The sequence below is a fragment of the Fibroporia radiculosa genome (genome assembly GCF_000313525.1).
Source record: "Fibroporia radiculosa TFFH 294 genomic supercontigs, scaffold16753, whole genome shotgun sequence".
In the NCBI taxonomy this organism is placed as follows: Eukaryota; Fungi; Basidiomycota; class Agaricomycetes; order Polyporales; family Fibroporiaceae; genus Fibroporia; species Fibroporia radiculosa.
In genome coordinates this window covers 36,900-55,601 of record NW_012133493.1, presented here as the reverse complement: position 1 = coordinate 55,601, position 18,702 = coordinate 36,900, and the positions used below count along the sequence as shown (strand labels likewise).

Here is an 18,702-nt window from a genome sequence, read left to right as displayed (position 1 = left end):
ACCCCCTGCCGCTACTGCATCAGACGTCAATAAAAATTCCCCAGTGAATATCATTCACTTACGATACTCGATTTATACCCGACGATCTCTTCGTCGGGGTCGTCTGCTTGGAGGGTGTGAACACTGGTCCCATACCTGGTGGCCCAGAATTCTTCTTCGGCGACGTGAATGGCGAGACATGCTGGGCCCCTGCGCCAGAACTCAGGACTGAAGTCGACGCGCCGCCCGGCGCGGCACCACTTGCTGACGTGGCTACAACGGACGGCTTCGGCGACTTGATTAGAGAAGCCGGTGCGGGAGGCACCCTCCAGGGTGAATCCGCCCCAGCTCGTGGCAGCCCTGAGGGCGTTTTCGTCGCCCTCGCCTTCGAATGCTGAGTTGTAGGGATTATTCGCTGTGGTACGCTACTTCCCTCACCACTAGGAACACGAGAGATTGGACCGGGAGCTGTTCGCTTTGCCGTTGACTGCGCCTCAGCCATAATGGCCCTCATGTCCATCCTAGAAGAACATATGAGACTAATTTCTCTGTCAATGGACGGAACATACTTGGGAGTAGACGATACCGCTTTCCAGCCACTTGCAGGCTTACTCTGTGTATCAGTGTCGTCAGATTTTGCGAACGCCGTTAAATTAGGAGCGGTGGCACTGGAGGCCACAACGTCGTCCATCACGAACATCTCCTCATCCGCAGGAAGCACTGCGTTTAACCGATTAGACTGCTCAGGACGAATCGACGGACTCGACGGCGGAGATGTTTGCGAGAGCTTGTGAGCTCTCTTGTTCGGCCCCGGTGGCGATAATCGCGGTGAGTCTCTGAATATCCCGAAGCGTTGGGTCGGAACTATTGGCTGGGGTATGTCTTGCGAAGCTAACCATGGCCCGTACGTCTCCATTGCAGCGCGAACAAGTACATCTGAGCGCGACACCGGATATTTTTCAACCTGTTTTTGACGTATAAATGAGGACAATTCTCTGATCCGATGAGCCTCCAGATCGTCAAGCATTCGACTCTCAAGCAAAGTCTCCATGCAAAGCGCGATATACTCGTGGACAGCGCGCACCAGGGGCAAAATATGGAAGTGGGAAGCTTCGGCGAGGATAGAAGATGCGTTGTTGACACTAACGCATTTCAGAATGACGTTAGAACATAGCAGAATGAGGCGATCAACCAACAACTCGTTCTTTTAGAGAAGATCAGCGAGAATTGGCGTGGATCTACCAGAGTGACTTACGGCAGCTGCAATCACCTCGAACATAAAGTCAATTAGCTCGTCCGTGGACTTGACGCTCTCTGTGATTGAGAGTAAGCGGCTGCACAAAGTGAATTAATTATCCATTTACCGAGGATTTCAAACATCTCCTCATCTTCACCACAACACAGGAAGCGCACGACAAATTCCATTTGGCGCCATCTCAAATGCTTGAGATCCATAACGACAACATCAGCCGCATTCCGGCGATTGGCCGTCCAATCGCTGTCATTGAAGAAGTCCGCGAAGAACGAGGAGCGTGCTCGAAGTATCGAAGAATAACTGTATATATTGCGATCTCCTAGGCATAATGTGGTATCTGCGGCCAATAGATGATGAGAAGGAAAAGGATCTTGCTCCTGTTTCTTGAAAAGACGCTGCATGTCTCGCACCATAGACGACGCAGGCATGCGTTTAACAGGCGCCTCCAATGCATACGCGAGTAACGGAAGATTCAGAATACCCGCAAACGCGTGTAAATCCAGCTTGACCTGTGCAGGCTTGATTTTCAACTGAACAAGATCAGACTCAACGGCCAAGCCAACGCGGCGGTCCCATAGGGCTGGGATATTATCCGAATAGAAGTAGACGAGTAGAAGCAAGAGGGAAATCGTTTGACACCCTGAGAAGCTAAGCACGGGATGTTTAGATGAACCCTCTCTGGCCGACGACAGTTCAACCGATATATTCGATCCATGGTCCCTGAGAGCTGGGCCACCGGAGAGCAATTGTGCCAGAACAGTACTGCGCGCGGCGAGGATGACGCGATGAGCTGGAAACTGGAATGTCCTCTGAACCTGTACCAGGAGATCAGGACCATGAGCGACACGGCGAGTGCCGAAAAAGCTGGCTTCTTCGCCTGGCCTGCAATTCTGCCTGATCTCTTGCAGAAGGGAGCATAAGATTTTCAGCTGCTCGATATCGTGCTGAATGGTGATATCCTCCACTTCCTCCTCGAACTCAGGATCCACAACGTTCTTGATCTCGCATGGTTTCCTGTCGGTGGGCAGTGGCCGGCGGCTATCTTTCTCGCACGAAAGTTGTATATAAGGCTGAATCTCCGCCAAATCCTGCGCCAAGAGGTGTCCCCGGACTTCGATCGGTGAAGGCCTGTGATCAATTCGCAATGCTCCATACGCGCCCGTCTCGTTGGCACACACTCGCACAACACGCTGGAGATACGGCACCTGTTGGAACTTGAACGCCTTTGCGGACGTACCCTGCCCCGCCTTCGCATTCCGTTGCCGCACGAAAACATGACCGGACTCGGTGCAGATGACAATCGAACCGTCTGTGCTCAGGGCGACGTCCTGAAGGTCTACTTAGCTAGGTATGTTAGTGGTCAGGTTTTAGCAACGTACCCTGACAGCGCTAAATTTCTTCCGCAATGCCCATACACGTTGTGGCACGATCACATTACGCGTTTTGCTCGAGATTGTCCCTGTACCCGTAGGCGGAGGAATCGCCAGGGTAAAAAGCTCACCGTTGGACGTGAGCGCGGCGAGGACATTGTCACAGCCGGTGATTTTTTCAATGCTCGCATTGTTAATCGCTTGGGGAGGCCGATACGCAGTGATTTCCGATGGAAACGCGTGAGCGGGAAAGCTGTGTAGGGTAAGTTACATCTTGCAATGACCAGTTGTACGCTCCCGCACGCACTTTACTTTAAAATGCCCATCGTTACACAGGACAACGACGTCCTTCGTCGCAAGGACGCAGGCAAGCGCGGTGTCCTGATCCACAACTCAGCTGAAAGAATAAGAGGCAAGTGCGACGACGCACCGTGATCGTTATCGAAATCACCGGCTGCGAAATTTTGGTTACAACGCGAGGCAAAACCTGGACAGGCTGCGCGGACTTGTCGTATCCTGGAAACAAAATCAGGTATTTCGTAATCGCGAGCGCGAACGCGGTTACCTAGTTGCCCATTGTTAGTGCCCCAAGTAAACACTTCGCTTTCAGTCCAACACGCAGATGCTATCTTACACGCTGCGACTCCTGCGACAACTTTGTTCTTCAATGTACCAGTCACCTTGCGCGCTGTCGCCTGGATTGGTTCCTCCGACCGGCCGAGCCCACTCGCATTTGTTACCGGTTCGATCACATATCCCAACTGAGAAAATCGGTTGAGCCCCCAGCTGAACACCTCCCCAGATTTGGACAAGGCGAGTGTGTGATCCTGGCCGAGCGCAACGGCAATGATGGTCTGCGTCAATTGCGGGAGAGGGACCAGACTATACTGCGTGTGTTGGCCGGGACCCAAGCTACAAAGCATAAAAAGTCGTTCGGAAGAGGATTCGCAAGACAGGATAAAACGTACCGTCCGCCGCTACCAAAACCGCACAGCCGCAGATTACCTCGATCTTCAGCGGTCACGACAACTAGCAACCGTCAATGCGACAGAAAAAGCCGAAGCGAACGCCGCTTACCTGTATGCAACTTGGACATGGCGACTTGCTGGACATGGATTGGGGAAAATCGCGCTTCAACACTCTCCTTCTCTGACACGGACAGTCCATCGGCCGCACGGATAACGACCTGCTCGGGATGCAACCTGTCGTCTCCGTTCCCCAGACCCAGAGCCGCATTCCTATTCGCGCCCCATGTAAACAAGTCTGCAAGTCGGGTATCGTCCGTATCGATCTGGGTCCCTTCGACAGTGGAATTGTAGAGATTGTATGCGGTGTACCCTTCATTGTCTTTGACTGACGTATCAATATCGGGCCGCTGCAGCAGTAACACCGCCGTGCCGACATTTCCGTGATATGCTGCGCGATGGAGTGCAGTCCAATGGTTCTCCTTGTCCGGTAGGTTGACGTTGATGTCTGGATGGGCGAGAAGGAGGCGCACGTACTCTATCGCGGACGGCTCCTGCGACGATGCAGCCAAGTGGAGGACAGACCTACCCAGCCAATCACGCGCGTTTACATCGACGAATGCACTGCTGCTCAGCGGACTGCGCCGGTTCCATGACCTTCCACCGCTAGTGCTGGGCCCGGCGGGCTGGCCGCGATTGCTACTGCCATCGAGCAGGCGCTGGAAAGCCTGCTGGTTTCGTAGGTTAAAGTACGCATGGAGCTGGGTCATGCAGGCTGGAAGAGCACCGGAACGAACGACCTAGACAGAGTCCTGGCGACTCCTCAGCTAGATCGTGCGGTTCCCGATAGCTACACCTCGAGAAGTGCAGCTGTGATCTAGTGTAGAAAGGCGACGCAGAGAGAATAAATTATAACAAGAAAAGCGAAGGGAGTAAGCGCAGTGTTACAGAGACCAGATGGCAGTTTAGAGAGAGCAGCTTGACTAGAACTAGCTCTCAGAGCAGAGGAGCTTGTTCAATCATATCTACGTCACGTGAGAGGGATATCTCTTGACTCAAGCGAACGCACGTTGGGGAGCACCTGAGATGTGCGCGCATGAATCATAGATGACTGAAGTAGATAATTTTCGTACGAGTATACAAATGGAGTTCCTAGTACCACGACAACAACGATCCGCCCGGGATCGAAAGGCACGTTTCTCATTCCCCGCCCACGTTCGCACTTAGCTATCCAATAGCGCCGCCGCCTTGCGCGCGTTCGCTTTGATGCTCTCGACCTGCAACTCCAGGTTCCTGATCTGTGCTCGAGCCTCGCGCAGTTCCATATTCAGGCGGACGTTTTCGTCCTTCAGCGACGCCACTTCCCCGCTCTGAATCGTCCAGGTCAACATACAATCGCGCGGCAACGTACGCAGACAAAACTTACCTCACTGAGACCCGGCGTCTTCGGTTCGACTGGTGTGTACAAGGCTGGACTCGACTCGGGCTTCCTCGCCACGGGGGAAGGTACAGACTCGACTTGAACGGATATACTTGGCACGGATACAGGAGCAGGAGTCGGTGCGCTCGTCGTCCTTGTAGGAGTGGAAACAAACTGCGGGGCAGGTGTAGACGGCACAGCCGATGGAGGGGCTCCGACGGAAATCGCACCCGTATCGAGACTGACAAGATTTGGTGGAGCAGCCTTCCCAGAGAAGAATTCGCCGGCAGAGAGAGCGGGATCGGCAGACGGTGCAGGGGGATAAATGTCAGATTGGAAGGAATCGGACTATAAAGACAATTTAAGTCTTCATGAACAGGGAGAGAACGAAGGAGTCACAAGTTGTTACCTTTCGGGGAACGATAAAGGCAATAGCTTCTATTGAAGAAGCAGCGACCTTATAAGCACGGGCGATCTCGCACTCTGCCACATTAAGAGCACGACGAGGCAGGAAGCACATGCCCCGCTGTGGATCAGAAGACTTGTATTCGGAGAGTCCAAATAGCTGGTCGTTCTCATACTCATAGTACCTGATATTACCATCTCTAAAGAAAATGTCAGTCTATGCTACGGAGACAGACTGGACAAGTCTGGACGTACCCTTTACCAGCTGTGGAACCGAGCATCTTCCGTTAATACTCAAACTGGCTTTGAATTGACGACACCTTACCGAGGAAAAGGATGTTATTATCAGACCAGAACGGCATGAGTACACCCGACGTCTGATCAATAGTAGTCATCTTCACATTTCCAAGTCCTCCGGTCTCCCATATTGCAACTTGACGGTCACTCATCTTGCTGAATCCAGTTGTCACAATATTGTCTCGGTCGCCCATCCAGACTACGCGAGCACCCTAGACGAGAATGAATGAATTCGATGCATGTCACACGACCACTCGCACGAACCTTGATACCACCGTGTCCCTCGGCTATACGGACAGCCTCACCACTCGCACGAGGATCAAATAGTCTAATTCTACGGTCCCTGCACGTCGTGACGAGCAAGTTACCGGACGGGTTGAATGCCAGGCTCTGTATTGCGTCTCCATGACCGCTCAAAACAGCCCTTGCGTTCTCTGGATTGGCCAGATCCCACAGCTTCACAACATGGTCACCAGTCGTGCTTGCAAGCACGTTGTTTGCTGTCGGATGGAAAAGGACTTGTCCGACACGACGTGGTGAAACATCAATCCGTGCAACTGGGTCGAAGTCCTGCGGCTCCCAGTGTTCGAGGCCCCATCCTTCGAACACAGACGATTCAACCTTCCAGATCATGACTTTTCCGTCGTCGCCGGCAGAAGCCACGACGGAGTCGTTGAATGGGGACCAATCAGTGTCGAGCACAGGCGCTGAGTGACTGCGGGCAAGAGGAACCAGATCTGGCAGCTTTGAAGGAAACCCGTGCGGAAGAGGATCGAATGGTGAGGGCAGAGGGAGGATACCAAATGCTCCACCTCCAGATGCATTCCAGTTGATACTGATGTATCGCTAAGGACGATTCCTTGCATAAAGTCGGGTGCAGCAACAACACATTGACGACTCACCGACGATGCGGACACAACGTTAGTGTCCCATGCACTATTCGACACCTTGATATTATCTAGACCATATTCTTTCTTCCCCTGCTGTCCAAAGACGTGCCTGACACGTTTCATTAGGTATGCACGGCTGGACAATGCTGTTACCCACCGATATTTGGATGCCCTCACGAACCGCGACATTCTCGTTATCCTCTAATTGGTTCGTCACCTGGTCGACACAGCAGCTGATCAAAGAAACCGAATGCCGAGCTTGGAATAGAGAATCGCAGTGTAAGACTTGCAGGGTGAAGTGGTATCGTTGTTCCCTGCGGGTAGACTTCTGAATCGAGAGGGAGCAGTGGTATCGATGCTGGCGCACTGCATGATCATATTGATGGCCAAGTATATAAAAGGAGATATCCGGCGGCGTTGAAAATACGTGAGTTAGTCGATCAAAAATATTGTGTAGCCTTTTTACGTTATATGTACGCAGAGCGTGTCGCTGTGAAAGACGGCTAGTAGCCGTCCGTCCGGCCTTCCGCTAGTGAGTGCAGCCTCCTTACTGACCGCGCCGAGAGTGTACCAGTTCACGACATGTCAGTTCTTCAATGGGCTTCTAGAGCAAGCTCTTGTTCGCGTAGCGTAGCGCAGTCTGGGAAACTGAGCCACTGGTCTCGTTTTTTGGCCACCACATCAGGGGAGGTATGTGTCGTTCGCATCTGGTCTGGCAAGCAAGCGGTGACATTGAGCCCATATACTCCAGCTTAAAAGAACATCCCTGTACGACTTTCACGTTCAGAATGGGGCCAAGATGGTTCCTTTCGCTGGCTACTCGATGCCACTCTCATATGGTGATGTTGGAGCGGGTTCGTAATCTGAATGCACGTATTTGTGAAAACACCGCTCAAAAACCATGCAGTGGCCAGTCACCATCATGTTCGAAACTCGGTAGGAATCTTCGACGTGGGACATATGGTGCAGTCCAAGTGAGTTATGCAAGTTCGGTATGGGGGAGCGCTTCGTGACATTCTATGCGAGCCAGTTTCCGAGGAGCAACAACCACCGCCTTCCTTGAATGGCTGACACCTTCTTCCTTACATCAACTGCCCCATTACTCCTCTACCTTGTCTGTTCTGCTCAATGAACATGGTGGCATCATCGACGATACCGTTATCACCAAACACGCGGACGATGCGTATTACATCGTAACGAATGCAGGTCGCCGTGACCGTGACCTAGCGTGGTTTAAGGAGCAGCTAGATAAATGGAACATGAGCGAGAAAGCGAAGGATGGTAAAGTTGAGATGGAAATCCTCGAGGGTTGGGGTCTTCTGGCCTTACAAGGTGAAGATTTGCGTGATAGGTCATGGGAAGGCACTTACGTGGACTTCCAGGTCCCGAGGCTGCTCAATACCTCCAAGGCCTTACGTCCTTCGATTTACAAGGCCTGACCTTTGGGAAGTCTGCCTTTGTCCCACTTGAAGGCTTCAATCTCCACGTTGCCCGCGGAGGATACACCGGAGAAGATGGATTTGAGGTACGGATACTATGAATATCATAGTCGCGTATCTTTTGGCTGATTATTTACGCAGATATCCATACCGCCTGCTCACACCGTCGATGTTGCCAAATTGCTATCCAAGTCTCCAGTTCAGCTCACAGGATTAGGTGCCCGTGATAGTTTACGTCTTGAAGCTGGCATGTGTCTGTATGGTCAGGATCTCGACGAACAAACAACCCCCATTGAAGCGGGGCTGACCTGGGTCATTGGTGCGTTGTAGTATTCTCCTAGGTTTTGACCAGTGGCTACACGACAAGCAGGCAAGAATAGGCGGGGGAAGGCAGACTTCATTGGTGCGGAGGGCGTCCTGAAGCACTTGAAAGACGGCCCACCTAGGAGACGGGTTGGCATGATTGTGGAGGGTGCTCCTGCTCGACGTACGCTATGTCAATTATACAACATGTAAAACGCTAACTTGGAAGCTATTACAGAGGGAGCAAAGGTTTTCGCTCCTTCTGGCGGTGACCTCATTGGTGAGAATGGACTCAGATCTATATTGGATGCTGATAGTAATTGCCTCTGTAGGGACTGTTACCTCCGGAATTCCGTCGCCCACCTTGGGGAAAAACATTGCAATGGGCTATGTCCAATCGGGGTGGCACAAGAAGGGCACGGAGGTTGAAGTCGAAGTTCGCAATAAACTGAGAAGAGCGACGTTGACACCGATGCCTTTTGTGACAACGAGGTACTACAGGGGTACCTGAGCTGCGTCGGTATCAGTCATGGACGGATCATCGCATGACCACGGTACCTATCCGTTGGGAGGAGGTGGTGGGAGCATTGCATGTACTCGGTCATCACAATCATACGTGCAGATCTTGTTTTCGATTGACCTCGAGAAGGTAGTGGATGATCTTTATTGCGATTCATAAACGCATCAACCGATCATGAGACATGACACCGGTGACCACGGGCAGAACGCGGTGTCCGCCCGTCGAGCATGTGCCAGACATGCACCAAAAGAGATCGCTTTTTCACTCGATTTTCCAAGCTCGAGCATTGGATATCACATTCGGGCACTGGACATGGCAGATCGGTAACCTCTGGCCCTTGAGGGTCCACAACAGAAACTGGATGATTTACTCACATGGTGCAACAAAAGGCTTACGAGGGTCAAAGATCAGTAGGACCGAGTATATGGTGTTCGAGACACCCTGGCGCACAAGGCCTTTTCTCTGCATGTGAATCGTGTGGCCACGGCTGCGCGCCGGGTGGCGTATGCTGCCCTCTCAGTTGAGTCCTATGTGGGCTCTTTATCGGCCCACATCCTACAGAAACTCTACCGTTCCATGCTGGTGGACCCACACCTTACTGCGGTATGTGGAGTAGCCTTGGGCATACGGGAAAACGCCCTTGCGGACCTGCTGTCAGTGCAGACGACCTTCCTGCGTCGAGTGCTAGATCTGAATCCACGCTCCATGTTGGCGGTCCTCTATTCCGAGATAGAGATCTGGCCCTTAGGCCTTAGGGTTCTGCCGGTTCCTTCTGACACCACGCTACCTCCGCTATATCATCGCGGTCCGTCCACCTTTCCCCTTCGCAGCATTGGCGGAGGCCTGCGTCCTGGCCCTTGAGGCTTGCAGGCCACCCTTCCTGGCTGGGCGACCTACACCACGCCCTCGCCGCGTTGCCAGTCCCAGTACATTTCGACCTCCGGCCTGGTCTCACCGTCAACTCGGTGGATGAGGCAATCACGGGTCTTGGTCGGGCAGTGGGAGACGCGGTTCGGGGTCACCTTCTGGCGTCGGTGCGGGTGCCCCTCCTGCGAGGTCGGCGGGTGTACATCTCTGGCAGAACTCTCAATCAGCTCATGCCCACCGTTGAAGTTTCGGGCGTACCTGACCGTTGACGTTGAGGCCTGAGGAGGGTGCCGACGGGCTCGCACTGACGCGTCTCCTGTGCGGCGATCACCCTCTCGCGGTTGAGCAACTCCGCCGAACGTTTCCTCCCGTCCCTTGCGACCAGCGCACTTGCCGTTTCTGCCGCTTGAGTAGCGGCGTCACGGCGTGGAGGACGAGGCGCACGTCTTGCTCGATTGCCCCGACACGAGGCTGGTGGTGGTGCAGGATCCGTTCCTTTGCCGATATTGTCCATGCGGTGCCCGTGCTCCTGCATATGCGCCGCTAAATAGTGTCGCTGGGGTTGGTTTGCCGCCGTACTTGAGCGACGGATGTTAGTAGCGCGTGCGGCGCGGGTGTATGACCTCTGCGAGAGCGTCCCGGGGAGGTGTTCCCTTGTCATCTTGTACTCGGTCGTGTCGATATTGACTGCATGGGCGTCGATATGACTGATGGGCTACCTACAGGATTCTGATTAGTGAGTACCTGGAGGACTGGGGCGGTGTCTCGCGTTTCTCCCCATGGGGTGGGAGCGCGTGGGTAATGGCGCCATAGTGACCATACCGGCCGGGATCGCGCGTACAGTCTTTCTCTCTAAGCCATGGCGTTCGCGGCGGATGTGTGTGTGATGCGATGTGTGTGTGCTGTACTAGGGGTGCCTGAAAGCCTTGTGCCGGGCTTAGTGTTATATGACGTAGCTGTAGCGCCTTTGCCAATATTATCTCCTCCTCCTCCTCCTCCCCCTCCTCTTCCTCTGATTGATCTGCTTGCCATGTCCTTTGCACATAAAGTCCAGCCGAGCGATTGCGCTTCGAACAATGCAGGGAAATACAATATCTCGCGGCCAATTTCTAACGCGTCCTACCGCCGGCAATGGCAGTTGCCATAAGTTGTCTCAATAGTTCGGACTGATGCCTACCATATGGGTAGGAGTGATGCCCGGCTATAAATGGTTACTTAATAATGCCAGGAGAAATAAGATTTAATATAATGCACGCGAGAGTAGCGTGGATGTAGTGACTATTGCATGGTTTCTATTAATATATGGCGAGATGATCGATGAAGTCCCCGGGCTTCTTCCCTCAAAGCGAAGGTGGGCAGGGGCCTGAGTGACAGTGAGCACCGAGTATCCATCTCAATATGAGACCTGGTTCAAGATCTCCCCAACCATCTGATGGCTATGTTTGTTGTGATTTACAGAGGCCAATGTATATATGCAAGGCTTTTGAGCTATCCCTTCCACCAAAAACACAATCCTCGTCTCCGAGTCGATGCTTCCCGTCATTGGTGTGGCCCTCTTGACGTCCGCTTTCAGCGGTGGTCAGGCTCAGACGCTGCAGGCACCGTATGCGACACCTACATACGTTACTCCTTCAAGTGCCCAATGGCCATCGTCTGCGACATGGGCTTCTCTGAACACTTCCCTTGACGGTCGGTTGTCTACTTTGAGACCCTGGGCTGCAGTCTGCTACGAGGGGGACCCCTTGTTCGATGCGATTGCATGTCAAGCTGTCATTTCAGGCTACGGTGTAGACACAACGGTACGCAATTTGTGTATTATCTAATGTGCATTATTCCACTCACGACAGAACGTAGCGTGAAAGTTCTGCGGCCGCTCTGCTTTGGGTTGACTGGGAAGCCTGTGGCTATGGCAACTCATGCGCTTTGGATGGGGCTGACCCTCAGATTATCTCTAACGCGACCTGCGGTCAGGGTTCTACTCCTTCGTATAGCGCGGAAGTCCTGTCTCCTGAAGACATTTCGGCGGTGATCACTTGGGCTACGCAGAACAACGTTAAGCTCACAGTAAAAAATACGGGTATCTATATGCTCTTGTGTGTTTCAGCGTCCTTGTAAAGTTCGAGCTATGTTCATCTAGGACATGATTATGCCGGTCGATCTGCCGGCCCATATACGCTGCAAGTGTGGACACACAACATGAACAACATGACCTATGTTCCGGACTTCGTGCCGCAAGGATCCAGCGCGAGTCCTGTTCCTGCCGTCACCATTGGCGCTGGTGTTCAAGCGGAGAGCCGTAGGTCCTGTTCTAAATTGGTTTGATTCCATGTACTGATGCTTTCTTCGGGCTACGCTTGCTCTCCGCAGTATACGAATTCGTCCTTGCTCAAAATGTATCGGTTGTAAATGGCGGCTGTTTGACGGTCGGAGTCGGTGTGTAATTGGGTTCACTTTCACTTGCGTTTGCTGATGCATGTATCACCAAGCTGGTGGTTACATTCAAGGCGGGGGTCACGGAGTGTAAGTGTTGTTCAGCCATTTTACATAGATGTTAGACGTGTGCTCACCATACGACTGAAGGTTGGCACCCGCATATGGACTTGCCGTATGTGAATTATGCCTGACTTATTGTGTTTTTCGCCTTACGCATGTATCGTTAGGCCGAGCATGTACTTGAGGTCACTGTGAGTGCCAGTTTTTATCATCGTGACTCTGTTTCAGTTCTCTGATTGTATGAACTAGATTGTCACTGCTGATGGAACTATTCGGACGGTCAACGAAGCTCAAGACTCGGACTTGTTTTGGGCAATCCGTGGCGGTGGCGGTGGGACGTATGGCATTGTTGGTGAGCGACGCTGTTCATGCATCGATTGATTCATTATTCATGTCCGCCTCTTTCTCTCCTTAGCATCGATGACAATTGCTACCCTCCCGCAGATGTCTATTGGTGCATCGTTGTTGACAATTGAGCCAAACCAGGCGATGAACAGCTCACAGTTGGCTATAAATTTCATCGCGATGGTTGCTCAGTATGCAAACATCTGGGCCGACGCAGGTATTACCGTTGTGCTACTTCCAGACACGACCAGCTACTCCCTGGTACGCGGTCCGGCATCAGTATTGTTGCCATGTATTAAACGATTTCAACTCCATTAGGACTTCTACTGGCCATCGTCGCTGGCTTCGGTTTCTATGTTCTATCCTATTTTCGAGGACATTCTCGCACAATCGTCATCGTATAATGTCACCTCCAATACTACGTCGCAGACCATGTTTTCCTCTGTTACACAAGCAGAGATCATGGAGATCGGTCCATTCTTTGATGCTGTCAATATTTACGGCATGGCCAACAGGCTCGCGTCTCGCCTAATCCCCTATTACAACATGACTACTTCGGAAGGTCAGACTGCCGTTGCAGAAGCAATTTGGGCCGGTGCGGAGATAATAAACGGTCCATTGACTGAAGGCCTCGCGGGCACATTTGGCCAAGTGCCCCCGCTCATCATCGGGGACATGCCTGCCGCCACAAGGAACCAGTCGAACTCTACTGCCTCAAATCCTGGCCTATATGATGCAGTATGGCATGTTGTCTATGCCACGTCAGTTCGCACCGCTCTGTTCAGTATGACACTTCTTGGGCTAATCGTCTTACTTAGACCTTACCTCACCACTGGTCCCGGTGTGACTCAATCAACTGTTAATCTAGTGCAAAATGCGATCAAGAATGCTACCCAACCTCTCATTGACATTGGTATGGTCTCTTCCTACCAGAATGAAGGTAGTGCGTACGAGACGGACTGGCAGCAAGGTTTGTTATTGCTTTCTTTGAATGTAAATTCGTTGAGACGCTGAATTGATTGTGTCTCATGAAGCGTTCTTCGGATGGAAGTATCCGTTGCTGTCGGATGTTAAGCAAAAGTATGACCCGAAGAACTGTGAGTTTTGTCCGATTCCCATGGGCTAGAAATGACTGACTTTGCCTCGCCAATCTCAGTCATAATGAACTATCAGGTTAGTCACTGTTCAAGCGATTTTGGACTATCCTGACGGATGTTTCCATTGTAGGGCGTCGGCTTCGTGTCGACCCTCGAGCCTTTCACGTGCTGGGAGCAGAATGAAGTGCAGCCGTATTCTAGTGACCAAGTGCCTTATTGAAGTACTGTACTGACCTGATGGCGTTGTCGTTTCCTGGGTGGTAGATCGGTCTCTTCCTGACCATTGCTCGGAGCGAGCCGTGGTTTAAGACACGCTACCAGCATCTGTTTTCGTCGCAACGCTCTCCTGCAAGTAAATACCGTGACTAGTGATAGCTGGAAATGCGGTAACACTGCTGGAACGAAGGCTGTTTTGTAGCTGTTTAGACGAGCGCGTGGGTGGATTAATCCGAACTGAGAATCATGGTGTTGCGTTTTGTTTTTTCTTGCTATGTGGACTTGCATATTAGTTATCATGATTATACGCGCACTGCGAACATGAGCCGCAGGAAATATTCAATAACGAAGATCACATGGACGTCATCGCAGCCGACGTCAGTACACAAGTTCATCGGCAAGTGCTGATATTCCTTCCAAGATGTTGTAGGTTCACTTGATGCAGATTCACAATGATCCCAGTGGAAGAGGAACTTGGCCGTCATTCTGGTCGTCAAGGACAAGTCACATCGGAAAAGAGCGTTCTTGCTGAGAATAAAGAAGTTGACAATGAATACGACCTGCAGGTCACTCGAATTGGCTATCACGGCGGGCTGTGCCTTGTCCCGAACCTGTTTGATAGCCTTTACTGCGGACTCGAATGTGCGAGCACTAGTTTTCATATGGCACCTTAAAATGAGGCGAACAGTCCACGCGTAGGATACAGCCTGCGTAAGCCAGATGAGCCAACACTATGTCGGCGCACTGTACGGGATCATAGCTGTGGGATGGTGGACTTGTAGCCACTTCAAGAACACAGCGGTCACCACAGACGCTGCGCTGGGCCACTGGGCTCTCCTCACGGCGCGGTGACTTCGGGGTACAGAACCGCAGTCCGACTTGATGTCAACACAGAACCAAAGCCCCAGCCTTCGTCCTAATAGGTGTTCACTACAAATGAAATGTGCAACCTGACGGCCATCGAGCCACGTACCGTACAAGGCACTCGGGCGAGAGGCAATGCCCACCGTCAGACAGCGACGATAAATGCGGGATATCATCCCTGTTCTACCGTCTGCCGATCTCCTCAAGGCCGCTCAACTCAAGGTCTAGGAGTCGGAGTATAGAAAATATCAATACTGCCAGGAGACTAGAAGTGACATCACTCACTATCCTCATCGAAGTAGACATTGCGGAAAGCATGGTCCCAGATACTCAACCATATTCTGCAAGCGGATATCGACAGAATGCTCCGCCATCCGCCCAATAAGGTGGCAGTTGATGATGAGCTCAAATAACTGGAGCGGTGCCAGAAGTTAGCACGCACAAGACAGCTGACCTTCCATAAGCTGATCCCCGAGGACCACGAATGACCTAGGACAATTTTGGTGCGCGAACAATAGGAGATTGGTGTTCGTCTTCCTCAAACTCATTAGTAAGACTGAGCCAAAAAGTCTCCCGCAGCGAACTATCTCCCCGTTGCTCAATGAGGCTCAGAGGGATGCTGTCCAAGCAGGCATTGAGGTCGAATTCTGGAGGAGGTCGCGGGTTTTGCGGACAATGCGCAAGGGATATGCTTCGCGGTCGAGGGTAGGTACGTCAGCCAAGTTCCTCGATTCGTGATACCGCCGAGTGGGCAATTTTGTACAGACATTGCTTCTTGACAGGGATCTATAAACCATCTACCGGTAATCAACGATGAAGTAAGATCACCTGTATGTACGCACTCACATTCACGATGAAGGTAGTCTAGAGCACGTAGCAGCTGTTTGATAACGCGCTTCGCGGAGGCCATGGCGAATGGAAGCTCTCAAGATGTCTATCACAGAGTAGATATGACCTCAGCGGGGCTTTTCGCAGTTAGATAGTATCAAAAAGTGAGACAATGCCGAGAGTTTTCACGATTTGTTTTGGCCAATTTGATTTTCCCGAAGACCTCGTGTTCCGAAGACAATTCATTTACGATGCATGCTATAGCATGTGCGGTCAAAATTTTCATAGCGAAAACAAAAAGACTGTATCTCCCTCAAGCATCGCTGTAAATAAATGAGATAGGTGAGCGGTGTTGAAAAGACATATAGGGCGAGCCATACGGTAGAAGAATGAGCGTATCCGAGCCTGGTGCTCTTCACATGTTGGAGAAGTGACAATGTACCTCACGCATGGATTCGTATCGCTGCAATCGAGGACTATATGCGACAGAAGTGGAGGATCCATACCTCCTGTGGAGGCCAAGAAAAGAGGCTCCTCAGAGTTTGCATCACGCCTTGCTCTTGTACTACCTACATGTCCGAGTCTCGGATTAGGACTCTGGTATTGATGGGACGGCGACAGGGTAGTCGATGCCACCATCCGCGGACTCAAAATCGTACGATGCGAAAGAGAAGATAGCGAAGCGATTCATGAGGAGTTATAACAGCGGGCAAGTTAGGCGAGTCGAGTTGAGGAGGAGATACTACAGTAGATATCTCCAAATACTGTGAGCGCCGAGTCCGAAAGCTGACCTGGCGCTTGCCGGTGGCTCAGCGCTCAGCGCTCAGCTCTCAACCGCCAGATGCGCAAGCTTTTACCGTATATTCTAATCCGCAGAGCGTCCTCCTCATCTGCACACCATCCACTATCATTTCCAACAGACACGCACCCTACGCCACATCAAATATTCCATTTACCCCACAGCGCGAGTCGAGAGGAAGTAAAGGCGAGATGTGAGTGTTCGGATGACCTCTCTTACCCGACTTCTGTACGTCTCCGTCTGGACTTGAGCACTATTCTCGCTTGCTATAGCCTGCGTTTGTTCCTACGCTGATTACACCACTGCAAGACTATGAGCTCGTTCGTGTGCACCACCCCGACTCTCCTCACTGCCGCCATCTCTCGCCAACCGAACGACATGCGCGTTTCCAGCGTATCACCGCAGCGTATGATATTCTCCGCGGTCGTCAAGTCGACCCCTACCGTGCAGAGATCGAACGGCGGAGGCGTGCACAACAAGCATGGGCAAGGTCCAGAGCGCGCCGGCATGCTGAATTTGCGGGCGGCTTAGGCGAGAGCTCTGAGTGGGCAGCCGACAGGCGATCGGACGGGATTGGATGGCGAGACAGGCTGATAATCTCTGCGGGCATCCTGGTGCGTCGTCTAGCTTGACTGAGCACACAAAATCGCGGGCGTGCTCAAATGTCCGTCTGGATCCCAGTCTCTCGGTGTCGGTCTCGCACCCATATTCTGGCCGGGTATAGGGGTGGACGACCAGCGGCATCAGGCGGCCGCAGCTAGCCTTGCACAGGCGAGAAGAGAGGCGCGCGAGTATGGACAAGAGCGACGGAGGGAGATCCGGCGTCGAGTGCAGGAGTTCCGAGAGCAGGAGGAAGGCCTGCAAGACGCCGATGCGCCTGAGGACTCGAGATGGCAACGGCCCGAAGAGCAGCATCGATGTTCTGCGCAGAGCAGGCAGCGATAGCACGCCGAGCGCGCGTAGTATTACGACAAAGTTGTACAAGATGATTTATTTTCGCATGCTGCTACTTTCGAGGGAGCTCGAGATCTTCCGGGCCAAAGCTATACGGAAGCAGCTCGCGCAGGCTCGTCTCCTGCACACCACCGTCTAAGATTCCCTGTGCGACTCGCTCGTCATAGTCACCGGGGACCATGTAGATTGGCATGTCGAGCGTGCAGAACTCGCGGAGGACCTGGCGACACATTCCGCACGGAGAAATGGGGCTCGAGACGTCTCTGAGAGAAGGGGGGCCGTCAGCGGGAGGCCGTTTCGGAGAGCGAGCGGGAGAAGGGCGTACGTGACCACGGCGAGCCCAATGAACGCGCGTGTGCCCTCGCTCTGTGAGTAAGACGGCGGGGGTTATTAGTCCACGCTGTGATCCACGCAGGAGCAGACGCACCACAGCCTTGACGATCGCCGTTCGCTCCGCGCAGATGGTGCCCCCTGTTCGCCGTGAACGGTCCGCACAGGGCTGCACGCATGGAAGCCCTCACTCACCATACGAGGCATTCTCAACGTTGGCACCCTTGATAATCTCCCCGCCCGCCGAGAGCAGCGCGGCGCCTACTCGGAACTTCGAGTACTTGCAATAGGCAAACTCCTTTGCTAAGATGTGGTTAGAAACATGCGTGTGCAGAGGGCGAAGAGTGGCTAGATGAGCAGCGATAGCGGTGGCCAGGATCCGGGACGTACCCTCAAAGGCAGCCTTGACTAGTCTCTCTTGGTCAGGCACTGCGAGCACCCAGTTGGTCGTGGCCATGGAGGTTAGAGGCAAGTGCTAAATCGACAACGATGGGTCTCGGAGGAGCGCCGCCCAGGCTGTAATCAAAGTTTATGTAGATCGATCAATGGAAATTCAATCGCGTTAGTTGATGGCGCGACCACATTGCAGTGAATGCTGCACTCAGTCGCAATGCACAGACGTTACAAGACAGATGAGCACTCTGCGGCACTTGCAGGACGTCCTTCAGAGCTCGGCCGTGGCTGCACACCAAATGTAGATCCTTCAACCGCGATTACAACAGGCACTGTCGCTGCCCACATTCAACTAGCCACTCTCAGACAAGCCGATTTTGTTGATTTCGGTGCTACGTATGGTACGCACACACACGCAGGCACGTACAGGACACATTCTTATCGTACGAACGTTCATACAATACGCACCTACATGGGGATATATATAGATACTCTACAGTCCGCTCTGGTCCAGATGCACAAGTGACCGTTTTCGATGTATCGTGGAACAAAGCAATGCGGGGTGCAAGAGTCCAGCCTCTGGAATAGTCCATACAACAGCCTGCACGAGCACGCGCAGGGGCAAAAAAAAAACAGGAGCACTGACAGCGGACGCCATAAATTAGCACATCGC

General features: G+C 52.5%; 6 protein-coding genes across 6 annotated transcripts; 2 read left to right on the top strand and 4 right to left on the bottom strand.

Moving 5' to 3' along the window:
* Nucleotides 1-58: 58 nt before the first annotated feature.
* FIBRA_07824 (uncharacterized protein) lies at nt 59-4,339 on the bottom strand (the record flags this gene model as incomplete). Its single annotated transcript, XM_012329489.1, has 10 exons — nt 59-500; nt 549-1,183; nt 1,235-1,293; nt 1,344-2,562; nt 2,614-2,857; nt 2,912-2,985; nt 3,035-3,120; nt 3,170-3,516; nt 3,573-3,633; nt 3,682-4,339. 10 exons carry the CDS (start codon nt 4,337-4,339, stop codon nt 59-61), a joined length of 3,825 nt encoding a protein of 1,274 aa, XP_012184879.1.
* Nucleotides 4,340-4,792: 453 nt separating this feature from the next.
* FIBRA_07823 (uncharacterized protein) lies at nt 4,793-6,770 on the bottom strand (the record flags this gene model as incomplete). The annotated part of the gene is made up of 8 exons (XM_012329488.1): nt 4,793-4,939; nt 4,996-5,337; nt 5,399-5,594; nt 5,650-5,659; nt 5,720-5,903; nt 5,956-6,537; nt 6,594-6,690; nt 6,739-6,770. 8 exons carry the CDS (start codon nt 6,768-6,770, stop codon nt 4,793-4,795), a joined length of 1,590 nt encoding a protein of 529 aa, XP_012184878.1.
* Nucleotides 6,771-7,380: 610 nt separating this feature from the next.
* FIBRA_07822 (uncharacterized protein) lies at nt 7,381-8,834 on the top strand (the record flags this gene model as incomplete). The annotated part of the gene is made up of 8 exons (XM_012329487.1): nt 7,381-7,435; nt 7,489-7,555; nt 7,612-7,913; nt 7,964-8,106; nt 8,162-8,339; nt 8,391-8,507; nt 8,562-8,603; nt 8,656-8,834. 8 exons carry the CDS (start codon nt 7,381-7,383, stop codon nt 8,832-8,834), a joined length of 1,083 nt encoding a protein of 360 aa, XP_012184877.1.
* Nucleotides 8,835-9,736: 902 nt separating this feature from the next.
* Nucleotides 9,737-10,521, bottom strand: FIBRA_07821 (uncharacterized protein; the record flags this gene model as incomplete). Its single annotated transcript, XM_012329486.1, has 3 exons — nt 9,737-9,917; nt 9,974-10,397; nt 10,455-10,521. The coding sequence occupies 3 exons, from the start codon at nt 10,519-10,521 to the stop codon at nt 9,737-9,739; spliced, it is 672 nt and encodes a 223-aa protein (XP_012184876.1).
* Nucleotides 10,522-11,239: 718 nt separating this feature from the next.
* FIBRA_07820 (uncharacterized protein) lies at nt 11,240-17,297 on the top strand (the record flags this gene model as incomplete). The annotated part of the gene is made up of 16 exons (XM_012329485.1): nt 11,240-11,509; nt 11,565-11,787; nt 11,848-12,006; nt 12,078-12,143; nt 12,197-12,230; nt 12,291-12,315; nt 12,371-12,394; nt 12,453-12,555; nt 12,619-12,809; nt 12,867-13,309; nt 13,367-13,518; nt 13,583-13,645; nt 13,705-13,721; nt 13,776-13,853; nt 16,625-16,966; nt 17,034-17,297. The coding sequence occupies 16 exons, from the start codon at nt 11,240-11,242 to the stop codon at nt 17,295-17,297; spliced, it is 2,454 nt and encodes an 817-aa protein (XP_012184875.1).
* Nucleotides 17,298-17,358: 61 nt separating this feature from the next.
* FIBRA_07819 (uncharacterized protein) lies at nt 17,359-18,093 on the bottom strand (the record flags this gene model as incomplete). The annotated part of the gene is made up of 4 exons (XM_012329484.1): nt 17,359-17,569; nt 17,632-17,672; nt 17,734-17,777; nt 17,832-18,093. 4 exons carry the CDS (start codon nt 18,091-18,093, stop codon nt 17,359-17,361), a joined length of 558 nt encoding a protein of 185 aa, XP_012184874.1.
* Between the last annotated feature and the right edge of the window lie 609 nt (nt 18,094-18,702).